We start from the raw sequence: 25,731 nt of genomic DNA, 5'->3' as shown, positions 1-25,731 counted from the left end.
GAAGTCTGGAATGACCTATGTTGCCACCTTGATGACTCATGTGACCTCTTTTATTCCTTACGTCATTAAAGGAATCCATCACTGAAGCCACTGGGTCCTGGAGTTTTTGTTGTGGGAAGATTTGTAATCATTAATTCAATTTCTCTAATTGGTATAGAACTATTCCAGTGTTTTTCCTCTTCAGACACTACTTTTGGTCATTTTTACCTCTCAAATAATTTTTTTTCATATCATATACTTAAGAATTTATTGGCACACAACTCCCTTCTTACCATTTAAATATTTATAGGCTCTATAGTGATGTCCCCTCTCATTCTTATTTTCGTTGAGGTATAGTTGATTTACAATATTATATTATTTCCAAGTGTACAACATAGTGTTTCAAAATCTTTATAGATTATACTCCATTTAAACTTATTTTAAAATATTGACTATATTCCCTGTGCTGTAAAATATATCCTTATAGCTTATTTATTTTATATACAGTAGTTTGTACCTCTTATTCCCCTATCCCCACTGGTAACCGCTAGTTTGTTCTCCATATCTGTGAATCTGTTTCTGTTTTGTTATATTCATTCATTTGTTTTATGTTTTAGAGTCCACATATAAGTGATAATATACAGTATTTGTCTTTTTCTGTCTGACTTATTTTACTAAGTATAACACGCACTGGGCCGATCCATATTATTCCAAATAGCAAAGTTTCATTCTTTTCTATGGCTGATCAATATTCCATTATGTGTGTGTGTGTGTGTGTGTGTGTGTGTGTGTGTGTGTATACCACTTCTTCTTTATCCATTCATTTGTTGATGGACACTTAGGTTGCTTTCATATGTTGGCTATAGTAAATAATGTCACAATGAATATTGTAATGCATGTATCTTTTCAAATTAGTGTTTTGGGGGTGTTTTTTTGGATGTATACCCAGAAGTAGAATTGCTGAGTCATAAGGTAGTTCTAGTTTCAGTTTTTTGAGGAACCTCCATACTGTTTTCCAAGTGGCTGCAACAATTGACATTTTTACCTACACTGTACAGGGTTGGCTTTTCTCCACATTCTCCTGAACATTTGTTATTTGTTATCTTTTTGATAATAGCCATTCTGACAGGTGTGAGGTGACATCTCTTTGTGGTTTTGAGTTGCATTTCTCTGATGATTAGCGATGTTGAGCACCTTTTCATGTGCCTGTTGGCCATCTGAAGGTCTTCTTTGGGAAAATGTCTATTCAGGTCTTCTGTCCATTTTTTAATTGGGCTTTCTTTTTAGATATTGAATTGTATGAGCTGTTTATATATTTTGTATATTAATCCCTTATGAGTCATATCATTTGCAAATATTTTCTCCCACTTAGTAGATTATCCTGTGCTTAGCAGAGTGGCATAGTGGAAGCATGCTGTTGCCCATTTAGTATATTTTTTCATTTTGTCAATAGTTTCCTTTGCTGTGCAAAAGCTTTTAAGTTTGATTAGGTCTCATTTTTAATTTTTGGTTTTATTTCTTTTGCCTTAGGAGACAGATTCAAAAAAAGTATTGCTACAATTTATGTCAAAGAGTGTTCTATGTTTCCTTCTAGGAGTTTTATGGTTTCAGGTCTTGCATTTAGGTCTTTAATCCATCTTGAATTTAATTTTGTATTGGGCTCACCAAAAAGTTTATTCAGGTTTTTCCATAACATCTTAGGGAAAAACCCAAATGAAATTTTTGGCCAACCCCAATATATGGTGTGAGGAAATGTTTTAATCTCATTTTTTTATATATAGCTTCCTAGTTTTCCCAGCACCACTTATCGATAATACTGTCTTTTCTCCATTGTATATTCTTGGCTTCTTTGTCATTGATTAATTGACAATAAGTGTGTGAGTTTATTTCCAGGATATCTATTGTGTTCCATTGATCTATGTCTGTTTTTGTGCCTATACTGTACTGGTTTGATTATTGTAGTTTTGTAGTACAGTCTGTAGGCAGGGAGTGTGGTCCCTCCAGCCCTGTTCTTTCTCAAAATTATTTTGGCTATTCAGAGTCTTTTGTGTTTCCACACAAATTTTAAAATTATTTGTTCTAGCTCTGTAAAAAATGCCATCAGTATATTGATAGGGACCCTTTCATTCTTGAAATTGGTAGTTTGTGGGGTGTTTTTTCTTCATCAGTACAAATAAGGATTTATCAATTTTATTCATCTTTTTTTGCTTTCACCAATTTTCTCTATAGATTATCTTGTGTTTTATTAATTTGTACTTTTCTTTTTATATTTCAGTCCTTCTAATTACTTTGAGCTAATTTTGTACTTCTTTCTCTAGCTTCATAACTTGGAGATTTACCATTGATTCAATACCTTTTTCCTTTTCTAATATATGCATTTAAAGATATAAACTTCATTTTAAACATCATTTTGCCTTACCCATATATTTGGACCTGCTATGTTTTCATTACGTTTGAATTTTAAATTGTTTTTAATTTCTTTTGTGATTTGTCGTTTAACTTATGAATTATTTAGGAGTATGTTTTATTAATTTTCCAAATACTTGTCAATTTCCCAATTATCTTTTAGTTACTAATTTCTAATTTAATTCTCTTGTAGTCAAACAATATACTCTGCTTGATTTCACTTTTTGCACTTTGAGATTTTTGAATATTCCCCTTGCACTTGAAAAGATTGTTTATTATATAGTTGTTGAGTAAAATTTTTCCTAAATATCAATTTGTTTAAGGTGTTGATAGTATTGTCCAGATCTTTTGTTATCATTACAGATTTTTGATGACTTATTTCGTCAAATACATTGAAAATAATATTTAAGTCTCAGTATATTTCTTCCTTAGTTTTGTCAGCTTTTGCTTAAATATTTAGAAACTTTATTATTAGAAGTGTAGGTACTTAGAATTGTTATATCTTCCTAATCAATTCACACTGTATCATTATGAAATTATTCTATTAATATCTTTATTCTATACTACTTTAATTTCCTTAATTACCTTTTCGAAAATTTAAGTACTAGGAATTATTTTATTTTATTCACATATTTACCTTATTTGGCACCTTTATTTCCTTCATTTTGATCTGAGTTTTCATCTGATGTCATTTATTTTAGCCTGAATAACTTCATTTCCTGTTACTTAAGCAGATCTACTTTTTTTTTTTTTTTTTTTTTTTTGCAGATCTACTTTTGATGAATTATCTCAGTTCCAATTTATCTGAAAATATCTTCCTTGGTCTTCGTGTTTTAAAGATATTTTCATAGGATGTAGTCCTTTAATAATGACTTCCTTCCATTGCTTTCTGGTTTGCATTGTTTCTGGTGAGACACAAGCCATAATTCTCATCATTATATTTCCCAATATGTAATGTGTTTTTCTCTAAGGCTACTTTAAATTTCCTCTCTTAATCTTTTGTTTGCATTAATTTATGTACTATGTGGTGATGTATTTTTTTCTTTGTCTTTATTCTGTTTGAGATTTTTCTAACTTCTTAGACATATAGATTAATGGTTTTTCATCAAATTTGATTATTTAAGTCATTGTTACATTTTTGTACATTCTTACATTTTTACATTTTACATTCTTACATTTTTTTCTGCCCTGGTATATCAAATTTTTCCTTCTGTATATAAAATTTTACATATATACCAGTTTATATTGTTCTACAGGTAGTTAAGACTTTGCTCTTTTTTTTTTCCCAGCCTTTTTTCCCTCAAGACTTCTGTTTGAATTATTTATATTTCCTTGACTACAACAGTGTCCAATTTGTTGTTAAGCTCATCCAGGCAATTTTTCATTTCAGACACTGTATTTTTCAGTTTCTGAAATTTCATTGCTCTGTTTATATAGTTTATATTTAGCTACTGAAACTTCTCATCTGTTTACTAATTATGGCCATCCTTCAATTTGTTAAATAACAAAAATAGCTAAAAGCTTTTTAAAATTTTTTTCAGTCTGCTTGTTAATTCCATTATCTATATCCTTTGTAAGTCTGCTTCTTATTTTGGGGGAGGTGGGTGAGTTATATTTTCTGTCTCTACATATATAGTATGTTTTAATTGTGTGATTGATATTGTGAATGCTACATTTTTGAGAATGAATTTTTAATTATTTTAAAGAGTAAACTTTGTTCTGGCAGGCAGCTAGTTTACAGGCAGATGAACTGAATTCTTTCAAGGTTTGATTTAAAGATTTATTAGAAGGAGTATAGAATAGTTGTATTCCTAATACATTTTCCTTCTGGGCTCTGAGTTGAATGCTTAGGGTTTTCAGTGAGAGATCTCTATTTTTGCTGTTCATTACTCCAAAGTCTCCAAGTATTGTGCAACTTGCAGATTCTCTATTTGCTTCCCTCTCTGAGGCAGGCCCTTTACTTGCACAGCTAAGCACTGAGATAAAGACTTAAGAGACCTTTACATATATTGCTGAAGTTCTTTTATATATAGCTCCTATCCTGTGGTATTTGTCCTGAAAAATTCAGCCACCACAATAGCCTCAAACTCTGATTCTCCCTGCCTTTTTGGATTAGTGATACACTTGTGCTTTTCTTGGATGCCATCTCCTTGCACTGTGGCCTCAAATGTGTCACTAGTAGGAAGCCATAGCTTCATTTGACCATTTATATTTTGACTGCCTTATTGCCCAATGTCTGAATATAGTTAATATATTTTGTAAAGTGTTACAGTTGATTACTATGGAGATGAAAGGCCGGTAACATTTACTCCATCTTGTCCAGAAGCTTAAGTTTGAAAATTCTGTTGTTAAATAATTGAGAACCCTTTACCAAGTACCAAATATGTAATATAACAATTTAAACTTATTAAAGTATTCCCTTTACTAATAAGCTTAAAATTACACTTATAGAATCTACTGCAGAGTTTATAAAACATGATTATAGAAATTGAAATACAACCTACTTTCAAAACATAGTTGCTGAAGAATCATTTTTTAAAAAAATATTTTTAGATAATTTAAAGACAGAGACACTTATTTTAGAAGACTAATCTGAACTATAGAAAAAAACGATGAATTTTTGGAATTGTTTAAAGATGACAGGAAATAAATATCACATATTCTCAAGTTAATCACTGTCAAAAAGTAGAGAGAAAGCCTACATTTGAGAATGAAACTAACATGGCTTGGACTACCCTTTATACTATATAAGAATTCATTGTTGTAAAGCTTAATTTGTTCTCTTCTGTTTATCATCTATATTTCTTACTTCAACGTATGAAAGATTTATGAATTAAAGTAAACACTCTTAATAGCTTTGGAAGTTAAATATTGAAGTCTTTGCACAAAGAATTGTTTAATTTTCCTTTGAAAGGTAGCATAAACTATTATATTTTAAGCATAAAGGAAAGTAAATTATACTCACTCTACTACAAGCACCAGTAGTGGTCTCACAGACTGTGAGGATGGAGATGTTCTGAGGTCGATTTAACCATCTGACCACCGTCTTCGTATTGCTTACCCATTTAACCATAGTGATATAGTATTCTCTAGTTCAGAAACAAAATTAAAATTTACATTTAGAGCCAGAGAACGTGTACAGCACCAATAATATACACTTGTTATTTTACATGCAGAATAAATGAAACACTATAAGGATGTCACATCATGTTAATCTCCATTTATATATATACACATCTGCTTCTTCAAATATTGACATATATAAATATAAATATATGTGTGTGCGTATGTATGTAAACACATGCACATATACATATATACATAAATATACAGAAAATTTGAGAATAAATTTGAAAGTGAATGATTTCACAGAAGGAAACTTTTTGGAAAAAATAAAAATAATCAAGATACTAGACATTCATAAATAATTTTCTATTGATCAGTACAGTGCTAACATATGTGCAAAATAAGAAAAAATTTTCTAAGTTATATTCTATTTTACTTTTTCAAAAATTCATTCAATAATCAATTAAAAGGCAAATCTTATTATTGATTTAATAGTTATTTTTTATGTATGACTTCCAGGTTATCTCACTTTATCCACAGGACTTGAGCCACAGAGCCATGAATGGTTTGCTTTGGTCTTTTTCCATTGAGGGACAATGGAAATATAATCTTATTCATAATATTTTTTACAATATTATTGTTTTAATCTTATTTATTTGAAAAAGTTTAAAACAAAGAAGGAATCGAACTGAAGAATAGGAAGGGTTACTGAATTTTTGGTAAAGTGAGGATGCTAACCAGTGGAAACTATAATGTCCTCACAATGGTTGTAGATTGGGAAAGCTTATATTTTTCCTTTATAGATTCTATGTCTGGAAATTTACATAATATATCACAACCCCCCCCAAGCCACACATAACAAAATGCAATCATTAATACTGATTCAATTTATGATAAAAAGAAAAAATATTTCCAACAAAATTGCCCAGTTTCAAAATAGATTATATGATTTAGAAATGGCTTGAAAAATGCCATCCATGAATATTGTCTTAAAATGAATGCATCAGGTTTTTAAGTGACTTTGAAAAAAATCACCTATGAAAGTAAAACATTGTAATACAAATCACCTCTCCTTAGACACACTGAGTTAGACATTCAGCTACCTGAATCTCACATTTCTAACATTATTGAGTAGTTAGTGCTTCCTCTCAAAAACCAGTTAGCCCATCAAAGTAAAGATGTCAGAAGGACAAGCATAACCTGTCATACAGTGAATCCTGCCATATTTTCTTCAATAATCTCTTCAAGCTATCCAGCACCTTTCACAACTAGCTGAGTCTCACTTGAAAATTGCCTAGAAACTCAGTGAAATCATAAAATAAAGTTAACAAGGCAACTTTGAATCAAATATGCTACTGGTTTAAGATTAATCTTTGGCCAGATCAGTGGGCCTTGTGATTCTTTAAAGATCTGTGTCTTGTTCACTTTCACTACGCTTTGTTTAAACTGATTTATTTTGCATGCATTACCATATTGGTCAGTGTGAATATAAAAAAAGGAAAAATATAGGCATTAACTTTTAAGAAATTTAACTAGAAGGTTTAGCATGGAGAAAAATGATAGTGGATACTATAATTAATCAGGAAAAAAGGGCTGAATTGTGATAATATATATTCCTGAGTAACTGGCATAAATGTTGTGCAAAACTGAAGTAAAAGATAATTAGATTGTTTTAAACAACTGACCAAAGACTGCAAAATCAAGGTGGTAATAGTTATTGAAAAATCTGGAGAGAACTGACATATAGAAGAATTTCAAACCTGATCAGAAATTTGTCTCATTTAGCAAAAGTGACTAATATTATATTTTGTGCCAAATGAGACGAATTAATATGAATGGTTTTTAAAATAAATAACAACAGGAACAACAAAAAATTTTTAAATATTCATTTTGAGTGTTTTCCTTTCAAAGTAGCCCTCAGGTGAAATGTTTTAAGAACATCTTTGTAATGTCTTCCCAGACACTGACACATTATATTAACTATATAAGATGTGAAATCTTGATTTAAAAGAAAATTCATACTGAAAAAACATTAAAATTCAACTGGTGCAAATCTAGTGAATGAATGGATTTTAAAGAGAACACTAAGTTAAGTATAAAATTAAGTTAAAAATTATTTATGGTCAAGACACAAAACAATCAAACTACCAAAACTTAAATACAAAGGCAAAATATTTAAAAAAGCAATGGAAAAGCAACCAAAAATATACAAGGGAATCCCCAAAAGGTTAACAGCTGATATTTCAGCAGAAACTCTGCAAGCCAGAAGGGAGTGGCAGGAAATATTTAAAGTGATGAAAGGGAAAGACCTACAACCAAGATTACTCTACCCAGAAAAGATCTCATTCATATTTGACAGAGAAATTAAAACCTTTAGAGATAAGCAAAAGCTAAGAGAATTCAGCTCTACCAAACCAGCTATACAACAAATGCTAAAGGAACTCCTCTACATGGGAAACACAAGAGAAGAAAAGGACCTACAAAAACAAACCCAAAACAATTAAGAAAATGGTAATAGGAATATACATATTCATAATTACCTTAAACATGAATGGATTAAATGCTCCAACCAAAAGACACAGGCTTGCTGAATGGATACAAAAAAAAGACCCCAATATATTCTGTCTACAAGAGACCCACTTCAGACCTAGGGACACATACAGACTGAAAGTGAAGGGATGGAAAAAGATATTCCATGTAAATGGAAATCAAAAGAAAGCTGGAGTAGCAATACTCATATCAGATAAGATAGACTTTAAAATAAAGAATGTTACAAGAGACAAGGAAGGACACTACATAATGATCAAGGGATCAATCCAAGAAGAAGATATAACAATTATAAATACATATGCACCCAACGTAGGAGCACCTCAATACGTAAGGTAACTGCTAACAGCTCTAAAAGATGAAATTGACAGTAACACAATAATAGTGGGGGATTTTAACAACTCACTTACACCAATGGACAGATCATCCAAACAGAAAATTAATAAGGAAACACAAGTTTTAAATGACACAATAGAGCAGATAGATTTAATTGATATTTATAGGACATTCCATCCAAAAACAGCAGATTATACTTTCTTCTCAAGTATGCAAGGAACATTCTCCAGGATGGATCATATCTTGGGCCACAAATCAAGTCTCAGTAAACTTAAGAAAATTGAAATCATATCAAGCATCTTTTCTAACCACAACGCTATGAGATTAGAAATCAATTACAGGGGAAAAAATGTAAAAAACACAAACATATGGAGGATAAACAATACGTTACTAAATAACCAAGAGATCACTGAGGAAATCAAAGAGGAAATTAAAAAATACCTAGAGACAAATGACAATGAAAACATGACGATCCAAAACCTATGGGATGCAGCAAAAGCAGTTCTAAGAGGGAAGTGTATAGCAATACAATCCTACCTCAAGAAACAAGAAAAATCTCAAATAAACAATCTAACCTTACACCTAAAGAAACTAGAGAAAGAAGAACAAATTAAACCTCAAGTTAGCAGAAGGAAAGAAATCCTAGAGATTAGAGCAGAAATAAATGAAATAGAAACAAAGACAACAATAGCAAAGATCAATAAAACTAAAAGCTGGTTCTTTGAGAAGATAAACAAAATTGATAAACCATTAGCCAGACTCATGAAGAAAAAGAGTGAGAGGACTCAAATCAGTAAAATTAGAAACGAAAAAGGTGAAGTTACAACACACACCGCAGAAATACAAAGCATCCTAAGAGACTACTACAAGCAACTCTATGCCAATAAAATTGACAACTTGGGAGAAATGGGCAAATTCTTAGAAAAGTATAACCTTCCAAGATTGAACCAGGAAGAAACAGAAAATATGAACAGACCAACCACAAGTAATGAAATTGAAACTGTGATTAAAAATCTTCCAACAAGGCTTCCCTGGTGGCGCAGTGGTTGAGAGTACGCCTGGACACACGTTTGTGCCCAAGTCTGGGAGGATCCCACATGCCGTGGAGCGGCTGGGCCTGCGAGCCATGGCTGCTGGGCCTGCGCGTCCGGAGCCTGTGCTCCGCAATGGGAGAGGCCACAACAGTGAGAGGCCCGAGTACCGCAAAAAAAAAAAAGATAATAAAAAATAAAAAATAAAAAAATAAAAATCTTCCAACAAACAAAAGCCCAGGACCAGATGGCTTCACAGGTAAATTCTATCAATCATTTAGAGAAGAGCTAACACCCATCCTTCTCAAACTCTTCCAAAAAATTGCAAAGGAAGGAACACTCCCAAACTCATTCTATGAGGCCACCATCATCCTGATACCAAAACCAGACAAAATACTACAAAAAGAGAAAATTACAGACCAATATCACTGATGAATATAGATGCAAAAATCCTCAAGAAAATACTAGCAAACAGAATCCAACAACACATTAAAAGGATCATACACCATGATCAAGTGGGATTTATCCCAGGGATGCAAGGATTCTCCAATATATGCAAATGAATCAATGTGGTACACCATATTAAGGAATTGAAAAATAAAAACCATATGATCATCTCAATAGTTGCAGAAAAAGCTTTTGACAAAATTCAACACCCATTTATGATAACAACAGCAAACCATTCTCAATGGTGAAAAACTGAAAGCATTTCCTCTATGATCAGGAACAAGACAAGGATTTCCACTCTCACCACTATTACTCAACATAGTTTTGGAAGTCCTAGCCATGCCAATCAGAGAAGAAAAAGAAATAAAAGGAATACAAATTGGAAAAGAAGAAGCAAAACTATCACTGTTTGCAGATGACATGATACTATATATGGAGAATCCTAAAGATGCCACCAGAAAACTACTAGAGTTAATCAATGAATTTGTTAAAGTTGCCAGATACAAAATTAATGCATAGAAATCTCATGCATTCCTATACACTAATGATGAAAAATCCTAAAGAGAAATTAAGGAAACACTCCCATTTACCACTGCAACAAAAAGAATAAAATACCTAGGAATAAACCTACCTAGGGAGACATAAGACTTGTAGGCAGAAAACTATAAGACACTGATGAAAGAAGTTAAAGATGATACCAACAGATGGAGAGATATACCATGTTCTTGGATTGGAAGAATCAATGTTTTGAAAATGAGTATACTACCCAAAGCAATCTACAGATTCAATGCAATCCCTATCAAATTACCAATGGATTTTTTACAGAACTAGAATGAAAAATCTTAAAATTTGTATGGCGCAAAAAACCCCGAATAGCCAAAGCAGTCTTGAGGGAAAAAAACGGAGGTGGAGGAATCAGACTCCCTGACTTCAGACTATACTACAAAGCTACAGTAATCAAGACAATATGGTACTGGTATGAAAACAGAAATATAGATCAATGGAACAAGATAGAAAGCCCAGAGATAAACCATGCACCAATGGTCAACTAACCTATGATAAAGGAGGTAAGGACACACAATGGAGAAAAGACAGTCTCTTCAATAAGTGGGGCTGGAAAACTGGACAGCTACATGTAAAAGAATGAAATTAGAACACTCCCTAACACCATACACAAAAATAAATTCAAAATGGATTAGAGACCTAAATGTAAGACCAGACAATATAAAACTCTTAGAGGAAAACATAAGAAGAACACTCTTTGACATAAATCACAGCAAGATCTTTTTTGATCCACCTCGTAGAGTAATGAAAATAAAAACAAAAATAAACAAATGGGACCTAATGAAACTTAAAAGCTTTTGCACAGCAAAGGAAACCATAAACAAGACCAAAAGACAACCCTCAGAATGGGAGAAAATATTTGTAAACGTATCAATGGACAAAGGATTAATCTCCAAAATATATAAACAGCTCATGCAGCTCAATATTAAAAAAAGAAACAACCCAATTCAAAAATGGGCAGAAGACCTAAATAGACATTTCTCCAAAGAAGACGTACAGATGGCCAAGAAGCACATGAAAAGCTGCTCAACATCACTAATTATTAGAGAAATGCAAATCAAAAGCACAATGAGGTATCACCTCACACCAGTTAGAATGGGCATCATCAGAAAAGTCTACAAACAACAAATGCTGGAGAGGGTCTGGAGAACAGGGAACCTTCTTGCACTGTTGGTGGGAATGTAAATTGATACAGCCACTATGGAGAACAGTATGGAGCTTCCTTAAAAAATAAAATTAGATTTCCATAATAAAGTGCTGGAAATATCCAAAATGAAAGATTAGTAGAACTTGGCACGTAAGAAGGCAGGAAAGATATTTACTAATTAAATTCCATCCTGTATTCTTTCTTTGTTCCAAGGTCCTAGGTGCACATCTCCTTATGATTTATAATGACTTGTTCAGTTTGCTTATAAGTATTCGGGGTTTCTCTGAATGAGGAAATAAGGAAGTGCCCTTACCTGAAAATACCACACTCTTTGGCCTGCCTGCTGCAGATGTGGCTGTCCTCCTGGAACTCCATCTCATGAACACATTAGATCTGGTGTCCCATGACCAGTGGCCAGCAAAAGTGTCCCTTCCTTATAACTGGCTTTCCTGCTTGTTCCTAGTCTCCATGGCTCTGGATTACCCAGGAAGTCCTCGAGGATCTGGTCCTCTTGAGCCACAGAGACAGAGACAAGCGGGTTAGAGGGATTGCACTCAAGTTAAGAAAGACTTTCTATTAGCTGGGTGGTCTGGCACAAGAGATCTAATTGTTCACAAGGGTATGTGGAATGGAGGCACCAGCATCACCAGCAGACAGGTATATTAGCAGTCACACCTGTGTTTTCACTGGCTTCCTGTCCAATCACTACTCTTTGTTCACAACATTCTTTGTGCACATATGGTTACTCTGAGCTCACTCTCTTCCAGATAACCCAAGATCTCTGCCCACAAGTGTATTGTGATGACATTCATGACCAACTCATAGCTAGTGTCCTCCAAAGACCTCTGTTAATATCCATGCTTTACTTGTAAGAAGGGTCACTTCCAACAACACAGATAAATTTATTAATTAGATTTTATTGGAAGGTACAGACATTCACTGGTAGAATAAGAGACACAGACTAGACATACTTCAATTAAATAGGAAGAAAAACCATGGCAGTTCAAGCCCAGAATGACAGGAGCAATATGACAGTGTCCTATCAATGAAACAGGCTGAGAACAATGTGTCACAAAGGGAGGATGACGAAAGAAAGGTTTCTGGTAAGTAGAATGTCAAAGACAGAGAGTGAGGAGAACCTAAAGACAAACCACTGTCTTTATTCTTCAGCCTGGAGATGAATGAACACAGGAGATAACCACTTCTCCAAAACAATGTGACAAATCTCTAAATCTGCATGATTCATTATTATAAAAATATTTCCTCTAAAAGTTAACTATGTATTTTTAAGTTCATACCTAAATTCTCCAATAAAGGTACATAGGCTTGCAATACCTATGGGAATACTGTCACTAATAAATATGGGAAAATTGCTACTAATACTGGTACCAACAAACTATTAATTTGTATATTTATAGAGCTAACATTTTCAAAAAATAAAAAGAATTTGTGTTAGCTTAGAATGATTTAAGAATACTGTGGTAAGTAAAATTAGGAAGACATATAAAGGAAAATAAGTTACAGGAGATACCCAGGTGTCACCAAGGGTAAACTCCACGTCCAAAATACACTGATGCAAACAGTTGAAACATGATTCGTTACATAATCTACAATGCACTTGAGAAAAATATAGCAGGCTTTCAGGAAATGTACAAGTATTACTTAGGTAAATCATAGATGCTCGTGCATGCATGCATGTGTGTGTGTGTGTGTGTGTGTGTGTGTGTGTGCGGAGAAAGAGAGACAGAGAGATTGAAAGACACACACCACACATACACAAAGACAGAGAGAAAGAGACAGAAACAGAACTAGAAACAGAGACAGAACACTTTTCACATGGCGTCAAATTATTGTGTGTTCTTCTGGACATCTCCAACACATCCCTAAAGTAATAAGAATGATAAATTTTCAGGCAAATATTATCCTCAAATCATGTCTGTTGAATATTCCCCATCTGTCAAATCTATTCTTGAATTTGCCCCTTACCACTCACCCCCAAGGTCTCCAGAGGCTGGACTCTACAACAAGGCTCCCTAGCCCAAGAGAGACTTCTGGAGGAACTCAAGGCTTTAGAGGAGAGAGTTCAGGGTGTTTATTCCCAGGACCCACTCCCTATTGGGGCCTGGTTTGGCAATGACTTAATTGTTCTACCTGTGGACAGGTCCTGTTGGTCCATTCTGTTCTTCAGCTACAAGTCTCTTCAGGTTTCCTAAGTGAGTCTGCCCCTTGCTCCTTCAGTCCTGGGGCAGTAAAGGCTTTCTGCTATTGCAGACTCTGTGTTTTTCCTGTCCGGTAGTTCTATTTTTAGGGTTTTTTTTTTTTTTTTTTTTACCGGTACGCGGGCCTCTCACTGTTGTGGTCTCTCCCGTTGCGGAGCACAGACTTCGGACGTGCAGGCTCAGCAGCCATGGCTCACAGGCCCAGCCGCTCCGCGGCACGTGGGATCTTCCCGGACTGGGGCACGAACCCGTGTCCCCTGCATCGGCAGGCGGACTCTCAACCACTGCGCCACCAGGGAAGCCCGTGAATTTCCTTTTAATCCCGTGCATATCTTTGTTAATAGCCCCTTAATTAACTGCACTTCAATTACCCCTTTTGAGCGTTTTTAATTTCCAGGACCCTGACCAATAAATTATGGAAAATGTTATGCTCTTTTAGATCTCAAATGTCTATCTCACTAGGGAGGGCACAATAGTTTTCTAGCAAATTTCGATATGGCTAAAGTACTAAGTGTTAAATATTATAGATATTGATAATCCTAAAACAAAATCAAGGAAAAGTATGAGTTTAATTTCCATTTGATGTGCAGATAAATGCAGCATTCTTTGATTTGCACCATGGATAGCTCTATTTTGTTCATGTTTGTGTGTTTGTAGACCCATCAAAGTAATACTGGTGCTCAGAGAGGTTAAATGCAGATGATAGGAAATTGGACTAAAGCTTTCACCAGGAACAAATGAGTAAGGAAACATAAAAATTGAATATTCCTGGGGAATATTGAAAAAAACATTCTGAAGTAAATTTTGGTCTTGAGTTTTCCAACTAAAGGAGTAAATCATACACTTTGGTGCACCAGAAGTGCCAAAAGTGCCAATTGTGTTTTCACATGCCACAACTGGCACTTACATAACTACGAAGCAGAAAAAGAAACATGTTACATACATTGTGCAGATAAGGTATTACACGACTCTCCCAAATGTAGACCAAGTTCATTGCTAAACCAACATACCTGAATTACAGTTAAGAACTTTTTCTTCACAGGATTCTTCCTCATTCTTAGAGGGATCTAGTATACCATTCTATGTACTGGATTTCCAATATCTAAAGATACGTGATATCTTTTCGCAATGGGTGACTAATTTGATCACACTGTACCTCAAATATTAAACAGATATATGCTTAACTAATACTCTAATAATGACAATTGATTCTGTCTTTACAGAGCTTTGTATTTGATGACACTGCTATGTCCTAGCTGGTGAACTCATTAGAAAGACTCTTAGGTAACAGCATCAAGGTCAGGAATCACTACCTTCTATTAGAAAGAAACCTGGATATTATAAAACTGACTTCCATTTGAAAGATTTAAAAAAACTGATAAAAATGAGAAATTATTATTTTAAGATTAGGGTATTCAGGCTTAGAGAGAGGTACAGTGACTTATCCAAGGTCACACAATAAAGTGGTAGTAGAGATGTGACTCTAACACTCCAGGTTAGTGTTCTTTATTGTTAATTCAGAGCACTGAACAAACCAGAGAAAAAGATAAGCCTTAAGGATCACATAAAATATTAATAATTTTCATAATTGCTTCATTTGTGTCCAAATCTTTCATGGATGGTAAACCAAGCTCAGAAGTATAAGTTTCATCTGATTTAGTCAACTGTACTGTATTCTATATGTCAATTTTAATGACTCTGTAAGATCTTTCATCACAACCTAGATGAAATGCTCTATAACTTGAAACAGGCTTTAATTCACTTTCTACCTCTACTACCAACTAATCTTTAGCATACTTTTTCGTTGGACCCCATCTTTTCCATCAATAATAGGAACAGTTTATATTAGATCATAATGGGGGTCTTTCCAGTGTAAGCATTCCATATATTTTTAATAACTTTTCAAGTAGAAAAAATTTCTACATGCTAAAGGCTGCACTATCTGTGAAAATCCCTAATAGGATGAAATTTTCCCAAATATGTCAATGGAACACTGAATGGAATTTCTACTTGAATCAGTCACCCTGTGATTATTTTTGATGTCATCAAAACAAACTCTAAGCTTAGCCTTATACCATTCAATATAGTATAAAACTATTTTCCTAAATCAGCTGCCTATTCCATCTCCAGGACTACTGTAAATTTTCACAGGATTAAAATATTTGAAAGAATTACCTTTGAAGTCTGAGACCACTCTGGATTTCACAATCCACATGGTCATTTGATTAGCTGTTCAAATATTGGAAATTTTGCTAATATAAAAATTATGTTTCTGACCCATAAAATGTGTTTCTTTTCTCCCCACTCAGACTTAAATAAGCAGGATTCTTATGTAGAATATTTCAAAACAAAATCTCATTAAATTTCTCTGAGTGGAAAACAAAGCTAGGGAATCATTGGCAAGTTACAGGGAAAAAGTTGGAAAATTACACACATTTTAGGAAGATTATACTCTTTGAAAGAGGACCATTTAAAAACATTGAGTGACTATTTTCAGGAAGAAAATTCAATGGAAAATTACAAAATCCTTTGTTCCCATCTCTCTGTCACATCTCCTGCCAAAGAGCTAATTCTTGGTATCAGTATATTTAGTCATTTTGTGGTGCTGGTAATGACCTAAAAACTCTAAATGCTTCCTGGGAACAACAAGAGATCCACAATGAGTTCATTCCTGCACTAATGGACGCAACCTCAGTTTTATTTTCAAGTGAATTTGTTGAGCTGATCACATCTCTCTCTAAATTGCAACAAAATGATAACTGGAGTTAAGAGATCTATCTTCCGGTAAAAGTGAAATTGAAATTACATACCTTGATTTAAAGTTATCGGGTGGCATGAGTTCCAAAGTATGAGTTGGTCCATACAGGTTTACAACATATAATTTGATTGTTGGGTTCACTTGACCTGCCTTTGAGAAAATGAAAGTTGCAATGCAAATATTATTAGGATATATTGAGAAAGAAAGAAGATGCATTTTTAAATAGATCTTTATTGGAGAATAATTGCTTCACAATACTGTGTTAGTTTCTGTTGTACAACAAAGTGAATCAGCCATATGCATACATATATCCCCCATCCCCTCCCTCTTGCTTCACCCTCCTATCCCACCCCTCTAGGTCACGGCAAAGCACCGAGCTGATCTCCCTGTGCTACGCTGCTGCTTCCCACTAGCTATCTATTTTACATTTGGTAGTGTATATATGTCGATGCTACTCTCACTTTGCCCCAGCTTCCCTCCCCTACCCCTGACACCATGTCCTCAAGTCCATTCTCTGTCTACGTCTTTATTCCTGCCCTGCCACTGGTTCATCAGTACCAAATTTTTTTTTTTTTTTACATTCCATATACATGAGTAAGTCAGAAAGAGAAAAGAAAATGCATTTTGATTTTTTTACAATTTTGTGTTAGAATGGGGAAAAAAGTTTAATTTCTCTGAAGTAGAAATTATTTTAAATTCAACAACATGATTGCTTTCAATTGTTTTTGTAGATTGCTGCTTCTCTAGTATTTTAGTCAGACAATTAAAGGTGATAGAAAATCATGATGACTTTACTCACTAGGCAATGCTCTGTGTTCTTCCCCTAGAATGACACCAGAAGGGCTGGCTTAACAAAACAACTAGTAGATAAAGCAGCTGCTCACACTACAGGATATGAAAAGCAAAGGGAAGAAAGCTTGGCTAATTTTTTAAAAAAAGAAGAAGAAAGAAAAAGAAAACCTACCGAATCCCAGTGCCACATGTTTAAAATTCCACAATACCTAATTTCTTCCATGCATTAATCATCACAGGTTTTCTTTTAAATTATAATGAATACTAAATGAGGTATAAATGTCCCTTGGGATGTGGGCCATGGAGCAGAATGCCCTCACTATGTACCTGGCATGAATACTAGAAAGACAGTGGTAAGAAAATGTAATTTGAGTTTATTAAATCAAAATTTATGAAATAATAACTAGTCTGTATAGCAGTTCGTATGTTTCTGGCTCCTACTTATGTGTTAAAGCATCAAATGAATTATCGTATTATATGTTCCTACAACAGTCCTAAGACTTATTTATAACCATTTTCCAGATGAAAATGGAGAAGCTTAGCAAATTGTGCAGGGTGAAACATTCAATAACTGAGAGAGCTAGTATTTAACCCCAGGATGCTCTTAACTGCTCTAGATTTGCTTCCATTCATTCCTAGGCCTTCAAAGTTTTTCTAAATACACTGAAATCTTAGGGAGCAGAAATGGGAACTTATGCCAATATATCTCAAGCATGTAGGATGAATGAATGAAAGAATGTTTATGTGAATAAATAATTAACAGAATCAATTGGCTACTTGTGGCTCAATGTGTTTCTAAACAATACACCAGTATCACTGTGGTGTAGCTGCTTTGTGAAGAGAAGACCATGTGAGATATACAGAGAAGGACAAGGAAATTAAAAGCGAGTTGAATTAAAAGACCTGAAAAAAATCTAAAGGAAATGATAAAAGTGATTTAAAGGTACCAAAGAAAGATTCAGGGCTTCCCTGGTGGCGCAGTGGTTGAGAGAGTCTGCCTGGCGATGCAGGGGACACGGGTTCGTGCCCCGGTCCAGGAAGATCCCACATGCCGTGGAGTGGCTGGGCCCATGAGCCATGGCCGCTGAGCCTACGCATCCGGAGCCTGTGCTCCGCAATGGGAGAGGCCACAACAGTGAGAGGCCCGCGTACCGCAAAAATAAAAAAAGAAAAAGAAAGATTCATGTTCAAGGAATTGGTACTGACAAAACCCAGAGTTAAATCAGGAGAGAAGCAACATAATGCATTCCACCAATAATCAGTAATAACTCCTCAAGAATGTTTTGTTAAGTTATTAAAAATAACAAACATGGAGGGGAGGGAGGAGGGATGAATAGATGAAGTAACAGGATTTGTAGAGCAGTGAAAAATACTCTGTATTTTTCATTACACATATGTCCAAAACCATAATGCATAACAACAAGATTGAACTGTAATGTAAACTCTGTACTTTGGGTGATTATGATGTGTCAATGGAGCTTCATCAATTATATCAAACACACAACTCTGATGGGGGGTGCTAAGTGGGAGCTGGGGGTATATGGCACAAATATCTTCCTTCCCCTCAAGTTTGCTATGAATATTAAACTGCTCTTAAAAAATAAAGTCTTCGTTAAAAAAATGACTAGCACATCTGTGGGAGCGTATCACACACATCAGAAGTTTGATCCAAAGAAAGAAGTCCAGAAAGGCTTTCATTTTAGAAATGCAGTGACTATAAAGAGAGATTATAAAAATGGTTCATATGATAAAGGGCTTCCTGGAAGATAAGCTATGAGCCTGCCTCATAGAGAAGGCTCAGGTGTCAAATTTTGTAAAGCTTTTTATTGCTCTAAAACCCTCCAGTGCTTGGGTTCATCTGTCTTGGGCAATTTAGCCTTCTACCTCATTTAGGAGGTCCCTTTCACATCACTTTTGTTTTAATTCAATTGCCATGTTTCTCCCTGAAAGTATTGGTCTTTCTCTGTATTTTTCTCTAGCTTGATCAGGTATGTTAAAATTTAGAGCTGGGGCAGAGTATTTAGTAGTGTCATTCAAAGTGCTTTTTTTAAACCAGCAGCATCAATTAGAACCATAGAAACACAAATTCATGGGCCCCAAATGGACAGACCTATATTCAGATCCAGAATCAGAATCTTTGGGTGTGGACCTAAAATTCTGTGTTGTAAGAGGATTTCCAGATGATTATAATTAGTATGCAAATGTTGCTAAGACACTGATATATGTGCATATACCTATATATAGATATATACTACTGCTCAGCAGTTATTAAAGGTGAACTTGCATGAAAATCATCCAGAGGGCCTGAAAAGCTAATTAAACCACTGACTGCTGAGGCCTACCTCCAGCATTTTTAATGTCTAGATGGGACCTGAGAATTCACATTTCTAATAATTTCCCAGATGAGGCTGATATTGCTAGTAAAAGGGCAACATTTTGAGAACTGGTTCAGTTTAATCTATGAATCAGAGAAATCTGGGTTCAATTTTGACTTTTATTTATTGGATATGGACCATGGACAGGATGTTAAAGATCCTCAAGTATTATTTTATTTGATTCTCAAAAATGAGACATTTCTCTGAGAATATGTCACAGAAGTTTTGAGCCAGAGTAGATTTCCTTTCAGTGGAAAAAACCATCTCATACTTTTGTTATATGGACTAACAAAAAAGATGATTTTCAAAAGTGCCAAAAAATAGTATATACTTAATTACATAATTAATTAACTCATGAATTAAAAATAATGGTCAGACACTGATTTTTCTAGCGAGTGAAAAACTGTTCATATTTTTTATCTTTCAAAAAACTGATTAGGGGCTTCCCTGGTGGCACAGTGGTTGAGGGTCCGCCTGCCAATGTGGGGGACACGGGTTCGTGCCCCGGTCCACGAGGATCCCACATGTCGCGGAGCGGCTGGGCCCGTGAGCCATGGCCGCTGAGCCTGTGCGTCTGGAGCCTGTGCTCCGCGGCGGGAGAGGCCACAGCAGCGAGAGGCCCGCGTACCACACACACACACACACACACACACACAAAAACCAAAACAAACGAACAAAAAAAAACTGATTAAAGAAAAAGAGAAATTAAATTAAATTTTATCAATTTTTATGAATTCTTATCAGTGATGCCTTATTTCATGACATACTTTGTCAAAGATATACACAGTTATTACCACATATTAAGGCAGTTTTTTTCAGGTCTATAGGACTATACAGGATCACTGGTATCCCAATTAGTTTTCACATGAAAACAAATTAAAAGTTGTGTACACATCATGAGTCTAAAAGTCCATGATTGAAGTACAAGATAAAGTTAGAAAGCCATTACTATAACAAAGCATTTATGAAAAATGCCAACTAATTTATTATATGAATTTAAAATACTTTCAGATTCAAATAGAAAAGTTTGGAGCCATCATTAAACAAGAGGATCATTGATAAATGAAAACATAACCACTTAACATCCGTTTGGTTCAAAGTCAATGCAAGTCTGTTATCTCCCTCTGAATTTGTATGAAACTACTGGAACTGAAAGCAAGTAAAGGAATGAAAACATCTAAAAAAAAAGTTGTGTACACCTATGGTCAGTTTTAGACAAAAACCAAACATTAAGCTGTTTCCAAAATTCAGCTGTCTAGCATTCTATAATCTCAATTTGATTTCTTTCCTTGGAGTTTTGAAATTAAGTGCACATTGCAAGTTCATTTGTACCCTTTAATATTTGAATTGTTTCAACAGTTTGCAAATTAGAGGAGTTCATCTATTTGCTTTTTAACAGTCTAATTTGCTACAAAGACTGCAAACCCATAGAATCCTTCCTCTATGATTCTGAAACACAAGCCTCAATAATATTTAACCTTATTTTACTGGCAACCAAACTGTCATTAAACGAGATAATGTTTTAATTAAGAAGATTAACCTGACTTGCTGAGATAGAACTGTGCATCTTTTTTGTGCTGAATTGCTAATGATAGGGTATTTACAAATTCTGAATTATGCTGAATTAAGCAAAATACAAATATATTTGTTTAGTGTAAGTATTTCATTAGTAAACCTGACCACATTGGGTATTTGCTGTACTCGTTTTAATCTAGTTTAGTTTGAAGTACAATTTAGTGTGAACTCTATGCATTACTTCGATGTCTAAAGCACCACTTTTTGGAAGTTTATTGCATAAGCAAGAACAAATCAAAATAACACACTTGTTAGTGGAAAAACTAACAAACATTTTTTTAAACCAGAGTAGAAAATAATGAGACTGAAAATTCAAGTAATAGACCGAAAATTATTCTGAAATTTATTCTGAGAACTAGGATGAAAACCCAGACCTAGTTTCTTTGAGTCCTGTTGTCTTAAGCACCTGGGCAGATATTTCTACTGACAGCCACCTGAGGACTTGGGATTCTTTCTCTTTGGCCACTATAATATTTGTCTTTATTTTTAATACTCCTCAATGGTAGTCATTAATACACACTCAGGACATTCACTATATATTACATACATCATGCATTAGATACATCATTTATTAAATATACAGGCTAAGAATTTTACTTATACAGAGCTGAGTCATTTGTAGTTAATGGAGCAAAGAGAGCTCCACATCTATTCGTTAACCTGACAAGAAGATATTTTGATTCCAGCTACATCTTCTGAGATACAAGTTAACCTCTGGTAGTTTTAGACAGAAAGAGAGAGACAGAATCAATAAACTTCAGTTATTTCTCTGTTCTCTAAATAACTATGACTTTTATAAAAGGACTTAGCCTTTTAGAAGCTTAGTTGGCCCAATTGTAAAACAGAGGCACTTGTGAAGACGGCTGAATGAAGAAACAACGTGAAAAGTCTCCCTGAAAATATATAGCATATTATTAGCACACATGATTTACCCATTTAGTAAACAAATATTATTATTATTTTATTCCTAGCTTTACTATTAAGAAATATTAATTAAATAATAACTTATTATATAAAAACAAATTGTCTAGGTTTGTCAACCCAGTATCTTCTGACTTACTGCTGACTTATTTAGATTTTCTCAGATGTTTCTGTATGTCCATTTGTTTGCCTCAGTCTTGATAGAATTATAAGGCCTAGGAGTATCCAAGTTCAAGCACCAAGAGTCTGTAACTGAGAAGGCAACTCGAAGATGCAGCTATTACATATGGCTCTTCTGTGTGAATCCTAAAATCCCCACTCCTCTTGGAAAATGAATTACAGAAAGTGGTCCCTTCCCTGGGGTTGATTTTATTCCCTTTGTGCAATGCACACACTGAACAGCTCTGAGTGACTGTCTTGCCCATTGACATGTGCTTTTCACAGTATGGACCCATTCTTCAGTTTGTATTCACATTGTCAGGTGAACTTTCATTATTATAAGTAAATCAAATGGGGTGCGAATGTATTTCAAAAATCTTTTAATTTTTTCTCTGGAAAAAAAAAAACAGGTACAGGTATGTTGTACCCGCACAAACTGTCATACATAAAACATGGCTAAATCTACAATTGGAGAAGACATAAGTACTTTTCTTGGAGTACCATACAAATGTCTTGGGAAATATAATTATTTTGTTGTTAGGTCAAATTGCCATTTTTTCCTGAAGAGCACTGAGTATATGTGCTTTCAGATCTATGTCCAGGGAAGACCCTAGAAGTAATATTTCAAAATCATGGCATGTTATTCCTCTCAAACCTGCTGTCTCCTGTAGCTGTCAATCTGTCACTCTGTTACTATAACCTATTGGAAGGAAGACAGGATGGGGAGAAAGATAGCACAGAATCTCCCTGAGGAAACAGGCTTTGCAGCCCTGACTCTCCATATTCACTACTTTCCTTCCTCCTGTCCCCACCTTGGATAACTTGAGTCTTGTGGATGATAGGAAAATGAGGAAAGTCATCCCCCCTGACCATGCCTTCATTGCAGGAGTAGAAAAATACACGTGATGGATAATTTTTCCAGTACTCTGCCCAGTTAAGGTACTGCATAAACTTAAAGGTATAAAACCTATTATACTTTGGAAACCCAAGGTACAACTCACTAAAGAAATGGATTAATAAAGACTTCTAAATGAAAACAGCAGCCTTCTCTTACCTCATTAAGAGCTAAAATATATAAACCTGAATTTTAAAAGTTTTCTATAAGACATCCTTACATGATTAATGCTTGTGGGGGGGCGCTCACATTTTTTTGTTTGTAAACATGGGGAAAATAAACTTTAAAGCAAGAGAACTTAAATAATTAACGATGACATATAAGAGAAAAACCAATACACTCCAGATGGTTCCACAGCCTGCTTTCAGAGGCCTCACCCAACACTTAAAAATAGTTTTGTTATCTGGGCAGGGTTTCCATATTCGCTTCACTCAATAAAACAATTCCATCTATTCCAGCTATGCCTGACTATGGTTCTACCCCAGCATTTGATAAAGTATGTTCCAGAGGGCAGTGGAAATATGGCAGAGGAGTAAGAGGCGGAGATCGCCTTCCTCCCCACAAATACACCAGGGGTGCATCTACATGTGGAACAACTCCTACACAATACCTGCTGGATGCTGGCAGAAGACCTCAGACCTCCCAAAAGGCAAGAAACTCCCCACGTACCTGGCCGAGTGGATGAAAGGCTCTTGCTGCTCCAGCCAGGAATCAGGACTCTGCCTCTGAGGTGGGAAAGCCAACTTCAGAACACTCGTCAAGAAGAGACCTCCCAGCCCCACATAATATCAAACGGCGAAAATCTCCCAGAGATCTCCATCTCAACACCAGCACCCAGCTTCACTCAACGACCAGCAAGCTACAGTGCTGGACAACCTATGCCAACCATATAGCAAGACAGGAACACAACCCCACCCACTAGCAGAGAGGCTGCCTAAAATCATAAGAAGTCCACAGACACCCCAAAACACACCACCAGACGTGGACCTGCCCACTAGAGAGACAAGATCTAGCCTCATACACCACAACACAGGCACTAGTCCCCTCCACCAGGAAGCCTACACAACCCACTGAACCAACCTTAGCCACTGGAGACAGACATCAAAAACAACGGGAGCTACGAACTTGCAGCCTGCAAAAAGGTGAACCCAATCACAGTAAGATAAGCAAAATGAGAAGACAGAAAAACACACAGCAGATGAAGGAGCAGGATAAAAACCCACCAGACCTAACAAATGAAGAGGAAATAGGCAGTCTACCTGAAAAAGAGTTCAGAATAATGATAGTAAAGATGATCCAAAATCTTGGAAATAGAATGGACAAAATGCAAGAAGCAGTTAACAAGGACCTAGAAGAAATAAAGATGAAACAGACAATGATGAACAACACAATAAATGAAATGAAAAATACTCTAGATGGGATCAATAGCAGAATAAATGAGGCAGAAGAACGGATAAGTGACCTGGAAGATAAAATAGTGGAAATAACTACTGCAGAGCAGAATAAAGAAAAAAGAATGAAAAGAACTGAGGACAGTCTCAGAGACCTCTGGGACAACATTAAACGCACCAACATTCGAATTATAGGGGTTCCAGAAGAAGAAGAGAAAAAGAAAGGGACTGAGAAAATATTTGAAGAGATTATAGTTGAAAACTTCCCTAATATGGGAAAGGAAATCGTTAATCAAGTCCAGGAAGCACAGAGAGTCCCATACAGGATAAATTCAAGGAGAAATACGCCAAGACACATATTAATCAAACTGTCAAAAACTAAATACAAAGAAAGCATATTAAAAGCAGCAAGGGAAAAACAACAAATAACACACAAGGGAATCCCCATAAGGTTAACAGCTGATCTCTCAGCAGAAACTCTACAAGCCAGAAGGGAGTGGCAGGACATACTGAAAGTGATGAAGGAGAAAAACCTGCAACCAAGATTACTCTACCCAGCAAGGATCTCATTCAGATTTGATGGAGAAATTAAAACCTTTACAGACAAGCAAAAGCTGAGAGAGTTCAGCACCACCAAACCAGCTTTACAACAAATGCTAAAGGAACTGCTCTAGACAAAAACACAAGAGAAGGAAAAGTCCTATAATAACGAACCCAAAACAATTTAGAAAATGGGAATAGGAACATACATATCGATAATTACCTTAAATGTAAATGGACTAAATGCTCCCACCAAAAGACACAGATTGGCTGAATGGATACAAAAACAAGACCCATATATATGCTGTCTACAAGAGACCCACTTCAGACCTAGAGACACATACAGACTGAAAGTAAGGGGATGGAAAAAGATATTCCATGCAAATGGAAACCAAAAGAAAGCTGGAGTAGCAATTCTCATATCAGACAAAATAGACTTTAAAATAAGGACTATCAGAAGAGACAAAGAAGGACACTACATAATGATTAAGGGATCGATCCAAGAAGAAGATATAACAATTGTAAATACTTATGCCCCCAACATAGGAGCACCTCAATACATAAGGCAAATACTAACAACCAT

General features: G+C 35.1%; 1 protein-coding gene across 2 annotated transcripts in view; it reads right to left on the bottom strand.

The window, feature by feature from the left end:
- Window positions 1–25,731, bottom strand: part of DPP10 (dipeptidyl peptidase like 10) — a 681,887-nt gene that overhangs the window by 99,905 nt on the left and 556,251 nt on the right. For both annotated transcript variants that reach the window (XM_007456345.1, XM_007456346.1), the window contains exons 10-11: window positions 16,553–16,650; window positions 5,351–5,474 (exon numbers count right to left, since the gene is read on the bottom strand). In XM_007456345.1, coding sequence (XP_007456407.1) covers window positions 5,351–5,474; window positions 16,553–16,650 — 222 coding nt within the window. The remainder of the gene's footprint in view (window positions 1–5,350; window positions 5,475–16,552; window positions 16,651–25,731) is intronic.

The sequence above is a fragment of the Lipotes vexillifer genome, unplaced genomic scaffold, assembly GCF_000442215.2.
Source record: "Lipotes vexillifer unplaced genomic scaffold, Lipotes_vexillifer_v1.1 scaffold3, whole genome shotgun sequence".
Classification (NCBI taxonomy): Eukaryota; Metazoa; Chordata; class Mammalia; order Artiodactyla; family Lipotidae; genus Lipotes; species Lipotes vexillifer.
The sequence above is the reverse complement of the archived record's forward strand: the minus strand, read 5'-3'. Positions and strand labels throughout refer to the sequence as shown.